We start from the raw sequence: 8,299 nt of genomic DNA on the forward strand, positions 1-8,299 counted from the left end.
TGCAAAATGATCTTATATCAAAGACAAACAGAATACATCGCATTAGATGTGAATGTGATTAAAAACATCTTTATTCTGTAATGTTCAAACTGTCTAAAACTTGGAAGATTTCGTAATTTCTCTTTCAATCCAATGAAAGAGCTATCCGGGTGCTATTTTTAGAATGCACGGGTACAACGTATAAATACCACCGACCTCTAGTGAGATGTTCATAGTAGACGCGTACAGAGAATAAGCGCTGCATAGGTTTACCATGTCATGGATTCGATTGTCAAACGGATAAATTTGGATTTAACACAAGAATTTGAGCACAATAAATAAGCTATTATATTTTTGATGCCCCCGTAGCTTGCAGTTGCAACTTTTTGGTGAGTTTTAAGCACTTTCTTGTATTTATTGCTGTTACTTTAGTTACGTGTGTTATCGAAGAATTTTTCGGAAGGTCGAAGGCAAGTTTAGGATTTCGATTTCTGCAACGGCACCGGGCGGACAGATACACCACCGTGGCTTATGCCATTAGGGTGGGTAGCGTCGCGTCGCGGCGCGTTGACTTGAACGCGACCATTCGTCCAAAGCCCCCCCCCCCCGGTTTGACCGAAAGGGTGCGTTGGGAGTGTCGCGTCGCGTCGCGTTAACTTGAACGCTACCATTCGTCCAAAGCACCCCCCCCCCCCGGTATGGCCGAAAGGATGTGTTAAAATATTTAAAAAGTATTTAAAAAATAATAATCCTGTAAATCAAGGGTATCGAATAAGAAATAAACCACGTTTGAATTATATTTGGCATCTGTCACCCCCCCCCCCCCCATTACTACGCCAATGTTTTAGGTTTGTTGGCGGGATTAATCGCAACTGTTCCCTTCTTTTTACCCTTTTCTTTTCCTTTTCCTTTTCCTCTTTTTTGTTCCCTTTTAGCTCTCCTCTTTACCTTTCTCTTTCCCCATTTTTTTTTTGTGGGGGGGGGGGGGGTGCCCCTTCTTTTCTTCTCCCTATTTTTTCCTTCCCTTTCTCTCCTCTTTTCCTTTCCCTTTCCTTCCTTCTCTCTTATTTTTTGATGGGGGGGGGGTAACAGCTGGGAGGCAAGGCCCTTTCGCCCCCCGATCTCCTTTCCCCCTTTTTTCTTATCGTAGCTGATCTCCCCTACCTTTCTTTTTTTCTTTCCCTTTCTCTCCTATTTTCCTTTCCCTTCCTTCTCTCTGTTTTAGGTTTGCTGGGGAAAGGGCCTTTCGCCGCCCCCCCCCCATCCACAATTTGTTGGCGGGATTAATCGCAACTGTTCTCCCCTTCTTTTTACTCTTTTCTTTTCTTCTTCCTCTTTTTTTGATGGGGGGGGGGGGGGGGTAACAGCTGGGAGGCAAGGCCTTTTCGGCCCCCCGATCTCCTTCCCCCCTTTTTTCTAATCGTAGCTGATCTCCCCTACCTTTCTTTTTTCTTTCCCTTTCTCTCCTATTTTCCTTTCCCTTTCTCTCCTATTTTCCTTTCCCTTCCTTCTCTGTTTTAGGTTTGCTGGGGAAAGGGCCTTTCGCCGCCCCCCTCCCCGATCTCCTTTCCCCCTTTTTTTCTTCTTCTTTCTTTCCCTTTCTCTTCTTTTCCTTCTCTCTCTATGTCTCTCTTTTGTGCGGGGGGGGGGGGCAAAGGGCTAAGGGCTCTTGCATACCTATCTCTATCTCTATTATTTATTTTTAGGCGGGGGAGGGGGAGGAGGCAAGAGCCCTTTGCCCCCGTTTCCCTCTTTTCTTATTCTTCCTCTTCTTTCTTTCCTTTATCTTCTCTTTCCCTTTCCCTTTCCCTTCTCTCTCTCTCTCTCTCTCTCTCTCTTTCTCTATTATTTATTTTTTGGCGGGGGGAGGCAAGAGCCCTTTGCCCCCTCTCCCTCTTTTCTTCTTCTTCCTCTTCTTTCTTTCCTTTATCTTCTCTTTCCCTTTCCCTTTCCCTTCTCTCTCTCTCTATTATTTATTTTTTGGTGGGGGGGGGAGGCAAAAGCCCTTCGCCCCCGTCTCCCTTTCTTCTTCTTTCCTTTATCTTTTCTTTTCCTTTCCCTTCTCTCTCTCTTTCCCTCTATTATTTATTTTTTGGCGGGGGGGGGGTGAAAGGCAAGAGCCCTTCGCCCCCTGTTTCCCTCTTTTCTTCTTCTTCCTCTTCTTTCTTTCCTTTATCTTCTCTTTCCCTTTCCCTTCTCTCTCTCTCTATTATTTATTTTTAGGCGGGGGGGGGGGGGAGGAGGCAAGAGCCCTTTGCCCCCGTCTACCTCTTTTCTTCTTCTTCCTCTTTATTCTTTCCTTTATCTTCTCTTTCCCTTTCCCTTCTCTCTCTCTCTCTCTATTATTTATTTTTAGGCGGGGGGGGGGGGGGGGGGGAGGCAAGAGCCCTTCGCCCCCGTCTCCCTTTCTTCTTCTTTCCTTTATCTTCTCTTTCCCTTTCCCTTCTCTCTCTCTCTCTTATTTATTTTTTGGCGGGGGGAGGCAAGAGCCCTTTGCCCCCGTCTCCCTCATTTCTTCTTCTTCCTCTTCTTTCTTTCCTTTATCTTTTCTTTTCCTTTCCCTTTTCTCTCTCTTTCTCTCTATTATTTATTTTTTGGCGAGGGGGGGGGGGGGGGGTGAAAGGCAAGAGCCCTTCGCCCCCTATTTATTTTATTTTTTAATAAGCACTCATATGTTTTCTCTTTAGTGATTTAGAAGTCTATTTAAAGCCCCACTGTCCTACTTCACTTGTATTGTAGCTACTTGCTCCGAGCTCCCTCTAGCATGTCTAGACTATAGGCCTATAGAAAACTTCCCCAATTTGTGCCTGTTGCCGTTGGTTCCCCATGATCCTCTTTTTCTTATGTTAGTTGAGAGCTGAGTTAATGAGATAGCCACATGTCAGTGACCTCGCTCTGTGGTCTAATCCTTTCTGGCCTAGTAGTATTGACGGTCTTTAATAGAGCCTCATTAAGTAGCCCCTTAGACCTACCCAAGACGAAAATCCAATTGAATCCCTATTGAATCCCAATTGGCAATTTGGAGTAAATGGAAAGTGAAACAATGGGTACCCATTGAAACCAATTGGCAATTGGTCCCCATTGAAACCAACTGGCAATTGGTTTCAATGGGTACCCATTGTTTCACTTTCCATGTACTCCAAATTGCCAATTGGTATTGAATTGGGATTTAATGGGGGCATTCAATGGGCATTCAATTGGTAAATCGATCCAGTTAGAAGAAACAGTGATAAATTACCATAGAGATATATACTTATTGTTAGTAGTATATATCTCTATGTAAATTACTGATACTTCATAATCGATATTGGCATCTGTCCACCAATTAGGTATATTCCAATCTCATTTGCATTAACTTCATCACATAGATCATTTGAAGTGAATTCAAGAGTTACATTTACAGTGACACAGGCTCGTACAGATATATATACTAAATATGCATGTTGTTTCTTGGTTAGTAATCATATAATCAATATATCTATTGCTAAAACGTAAATGTAATTGTAACATGATCAGAAAAAATAATCTTTTGGTTAATCATTGCCGAAGGAAAATAGAAATCACAAAATTGATGTGCATTGTCATAATTTGCTTAACAAATCATGATTAAATTTATTTTTCTGTGACACGTGTAAAGTGATAATGAATATTCATGAGATGCCTAGATTTGTTGGTTTCTATTGGTTTCTATTGGTCCTATTGGTCCTATTATTTTTATTGGTCTTATTGGTCCTAATGGTTTCTATTGGTCCAGTTGGTTTCTATTTAGCATTGGTCCTATTGGTTTCTATTGATTTCAATTGGCCCTATTAGACTTTAATGGAATTTCAATTGGTTTCAATTGGACCAATTGAAGTCCAAATTAAGGCCAATTGGTCCAATTGAAACCAATTGGGGGACCCATTAAAGTCTAATGGGGCCTAGGCCAATGGGGTCAATGGGTCCAATTTGTCAAATGGGGCCAATCTGGACCAATTGAAACCATCTGAAGTCCTATTAAAGTCCCATTGAAACATGTTAAAACCTATTGAGACCAATTGGAACCAATTGAAACCAATTGAAACCAATTGAAATTTCAATTGGTGTTCAATTGGTTTCAATTGGATTTTCGTCTTGGGAGTTAGTTCTGAAAGATTACGCCAAATTAAGCGCATGGGACTGATCTCAGTCAATCCGATCAACCGCGCGATCCGATCATCAAGTTCAGTTTAATACAACATTACGGTTTAACACTTGGCAAAAAAACCCATAAACTTCTATATTCTGACATTTTACTAGTATACTTAAACACGTACCACACAAAAAACACTATAATATGCAGGAAGACTCATATAAACTCACCACGAAAATGATCAGGAAGCTTGAAGCCCGGTCGCACGTGTCCAGTCTCTCTTCAGTGCTCTTACTTGAAATTCGATGCTCTGAACGAATACATTTGGAATAAGCCCCCCCCCCCCCCCCGTATGTGCCATTTGGTCGCGTTATCTGACCTGACGCGCCTTAACAATCCAACGCACCCTTTCGGTCAAACCGGGGGGGCTTTGGACGAATGGTCGCGTTCAAGTCAATGCGCCGCGACGCGACGCTACCCACCCTAATGGTATAAGCCCACCACCTTTGCATTTACGTAGACTAGGCTGGAGCCTAGCTTTGTCATCGGCTGCACCGGTTCCCTCTCCGGTGGCGGTGGTCGATGCGTTGTGGTAGATGGTGTGATACGTGTATACAGCCTAGACAGTACTAGTAGTACTGCAGCCTACATGTGTAACTTGGTTATGTTGACTTCAAATTGACAAGGACTTTCTATTGTACTTCTTTTAATGCTTAATCAGGGCCCTGTGTTATAAGGTAAAGTAAAGAGTTGCGATTGATTAAAAATGCTTCGCAAATTAAAAAAAAAACAAAACTGTGCGCTTGCTTTAAAGGTACTAACGTTAGATCTAGTCTAAATCTATGTCCCATTTGCAGGCCAAAAAAATGAAAAATTTAAATTCCCACTGCATTTGAAAGATAATACTAATTTTCAGACCCTACAAATGCGTGACGTCACGCCTAATGCATGACACTTGGTAGCTCTGATCCGATACATTTATTCTCGAAAATTAGGCCTAGACTCTAGGTTAGTATACATGTGTACATCGGTTTCACTTACCAGATTGACTGTATAATGCATTTAAGGGACTTTTTCTGGATTTTCTTCTTCGAAATTGAACTCCGTGTTGAAATTCTTGCAGCCTTATTTTAAACTGTTGGCTTTGCTGTCAATGGATGACGTCATCTTCCTTCGTGTGCCATAGGAAGATGATCTCATTAGATTTTGAAGTACATCTACGTACATTAGGTAGGTCAATGGTCTTTGAGGTCAATTTCCAAAATTCCAGGTATTACATTTTTATTTTTTTTAATTACATTGTAGCCTCGCTATCGTGATATCGAACCAACAATAGAGGTAATGTACAGGGCAGCGTCTCACAAAACCGTCATACATGTACATGTAAGTACAAGTTCACAGACATCCATTAAGTTTAACACGCATTTCAATGGGATGTCGGTGAACTTGTACTTATGACGGCTTCATGAAACCTACCAAGCTTCAAACAAGGTGATAGTATGAATCACTATAGGAAGACTATCTAATTCGATTTTGCAGTAAAGCAGGTCAAAGGTTGAGGGTCATAGAGGTCAGTATATGAAATGTCATGCTTTAGCTTTATTTAGAAGTAATATTTAAACTTAAAGTTCATATTACATGTGTATCTCTAATCCTAATCCTAACCCTACAAGTACTGTATGTGTTGGCAGTCCATGTAACCGTAAAATGATGTTTCTTTTCCGTTTTCCTCACACAGGGCGAGATTTTACCGATTCACCGAAACAAAATAATATGGCTGCGATTAGGAAAAAGTTGGTCATCGTTGGAGATGGTGCTTGTGGAAAGACGCGTCTGCTCACAGTATTTAGCAAAGACCAGTACCCCGGCCAGTCAGTTGAGACCTATGTAGCTGATATAGAAGTAGATAGCAAACAGGTGAGATGTTTTTACTTATCATTTGATTCTTACATTTATGTAGTCATGCTGTCCACAGAATCATGCAAGGAACAGTTTATGAATGTCTAGTCGTTACATCTTTACTGTACTGGTATGCAAATTATGTCTGTAGTGTAACTTCAACTTAATTTTTGTAAACTGTGACAAAGGGAAAAATAGTAAGTAGAAGAAATAAAATGCAGAAAAAATGCACATAAACATGTACATTGTATGCAGTCAAACCTGCATTAGTGACTACCCGTCTACAATGACCACCTGACCCACCTGTCTACAAAGACCATATTTTGTTTGTTTCCCTTGAAAATGGTTTCTCACTGAAACATGTACTTAAGGAACCTGTCTACAGGTCGCTATTGACAGGTTTGACTGTACATGTACATACGTACATGTACAATACTGGTTCACTGTAATTGTAAAATAAATACTACAGATGAATAAACTTGAGTGATGAAAATCATGGTGATGAATGATGAGGAACTTAAATTGGAAAGCATTTTTCTCTTGAATCACTTCCCCAGGAACGATGCAGATTGCAGACCTGTTTATGTTTTCAGTTACTGTAAACGTGGTAATAGTGCTTAAATTTGCACAGATTTTGCGCTAAAGTCAGTGTCCACGAATATATAAGCATGACTTAAATGTTTTGAATGGGCAGAATTGCGTGCAAACGGTGCAACGCAAGTTTAAGAACCCGCGAATATGTTTTGAGGTCGCTCAGTGCGAAAAATTAATCATGCAAAAATAACAGCGTTTACAGTATGATGAATACTCAATGACAATTATATTACATATTGATCGTACTCCATGGTTGGTACAGTACACGTGGGAAGGGCTATGTGGCCCACACCCATGATACACTAATCCATGTATCTCGTATCAAGGGCATACAGTGAAGATTTTAGACAGCTACAAAAGTAGATACATGTATGTACATGTACATCTACATGTACGACTGTATGTATAGCTGGAATGTGTCTTTGTCTTAAACTTGATGCAGCATGTTTAATTAATGTACCAGTACTCGTATTATTATTATTATTTTTGTAAGAGTTTTCTCATACATCTATCATGAGGTAAAGAAGAAGAAAAAACAGTACTTTTCAACCTTGAGTCATATAATGTGAATATGATTAGAAAAGAAAGGAATAAAAAGGAAGAAGAACTATAACAGAGAAGTGAATACTGAAATGATGTCGAACGGTGAGCAGCCAAAACAAACAATGTACATGTTTATTGGTCATGAACTTGTATGATATTTTTGGATTTTGTTGTTGGAAAAAAGGATAAATTGATGTAACATGAAAAATTAACCAACTCTTTTCCTTTCTTTCTTTATTTTGTCCAGGTTGAATTAGCATTAGTGGATACAGCAGGTCAGGAAGACTTCGACAGACTGAGACCGCTCTTATATCCAGACACAGACGTTATACTCATGTGCTTTGCTATTAACAATCCAGACAGTTTAGAAAACATCCCGGAGAAATGGACACCAGAGGTAAGAACAAAAAAATGTTTTGCATCAATCAATTGTTAAAAGGTTACACTACCACCTATAGGTTTACAATTTCTACTTAAAATATAATATGTGAATTAGAGGTATTGAGGTACATGTACATTTTTAGATGGGGTCGTCTGTAATAATTTAAGAATTGCATGCCGGTACTTGTACTGATATTTAGTGAGGTGGTCAATTTTTAATTTCTAATACATTATCTCTTTCGTTTTATGACAAATATAAGAAACTACTTTTTATGATACAATACCTTTAGATGTACTTGTAGCACGGTTGAGGATATTCAAATTCAACTTCTTTATCTGGTCATGAATTTAAACAGATTTATAGGGGTAAAAAAGAATGATCCAGAAGGTCTTTTTAGTTGTGAAATTTTGTGTAATACTGTTCTCTCTTTCATCTCTTCCTGTCCTGTCTAGGTCAAGCATTCCTGTCCCAACGTGCCCATCATCCTGGTGGGTAACAAGAAGGACCTTCGTAACGACGACAACACCAAGATGGAGCTGCAGCGGACCAAGAAGACCCCCGTCACGTACAACAAAGGTCACCGGATGGCAGTCAAGATCAATGCTGCCAAGTACATGGAGTGTTCGGCCGAGACCAACGATGGGGTGAGGGAGGTCTTTGAAACGGCCACAAGGGCAGCACTGCAGAGCATTGAGAGCAAGAAGCGCAAGAAGAAGCTTTCATGCAAGATCTTCTAAGACATCGTGTAAGATCTTCTAAGACATCGGACAATGATCAAACTGTGTCAGTCA

General features: G+C 40.4%; 1 protein-coding gene across 1 annotated transcript; it reads left to right on the plus strand.

Moving 5' to 3' along the window:
* Positions 1–264: 264 nt before the first annotated feature.
* Positions 265–8,299, plus strand: LOC585360 (rho-related GTP-binding protein RhoA-A). The gene is made up of 4 exons (XM_785191.5): positions 265–368; positions 5,829–6,007; positions 7,374–7,523; positions 7,961–8,299. The coding sequence occupies exons 2-4, from the start codon at positions 5,864–5,866 to the stop codon at positions 8,243–8,245; spliced, it is 579 nt and encodes a 192-aa protein (XP_790284.2). The 5' UTR covers positions 265–368; positions 5,829–5,863; the 3' UTR covers positions 8,246–8,299.

The sequence above is a fragment of the Strongylocentrotus purpuratus genome, unplaced genomic scaffold (assembly GCF_000002235.5).
Source record: "Strongylocentrotus purpuratus isolate Spur 01 unplaced genomic scaffold, Spur_5.0 spur5_scaffold_6, whole genome shotgun sequence".
Classification (NCBI taxonomy): Eukaryota; Metazoa; Echinodermata; class Echinoidea; order Camarodonta; family Strongylocentrotidae; genus Strongylocentrotus; species Strongylocentrotus purpuratus.

What these genes read in the sequence shown, in the direction of transcription:
- LOC585360 (XM_785191.5), top strand. Translation starts at nt 5,864, where the DNA reads ATGGCTGCGATTAGGAAAAAGTTGGTCATCGTTGGAGATGGTGCTTGT. An exon ending in TAGAAGTAGATAGCAAACAG is followed by an intron (nt 6,008 to 7,373) that starts GTGAGATGTTTT and finishes TATTTTGTCCAG; the next exon opens with GTTGAATTAGCATTAGTGGA. An exon ending in CGGAGAAATGGACACCAGAG is followed by an intron (nt 7,524 to 7,960) that starts GTAAGAACAAAA and finishes TGTCCTGTCTAG; the next exon opens with GTCAAGCATTCCTGTCCCAA.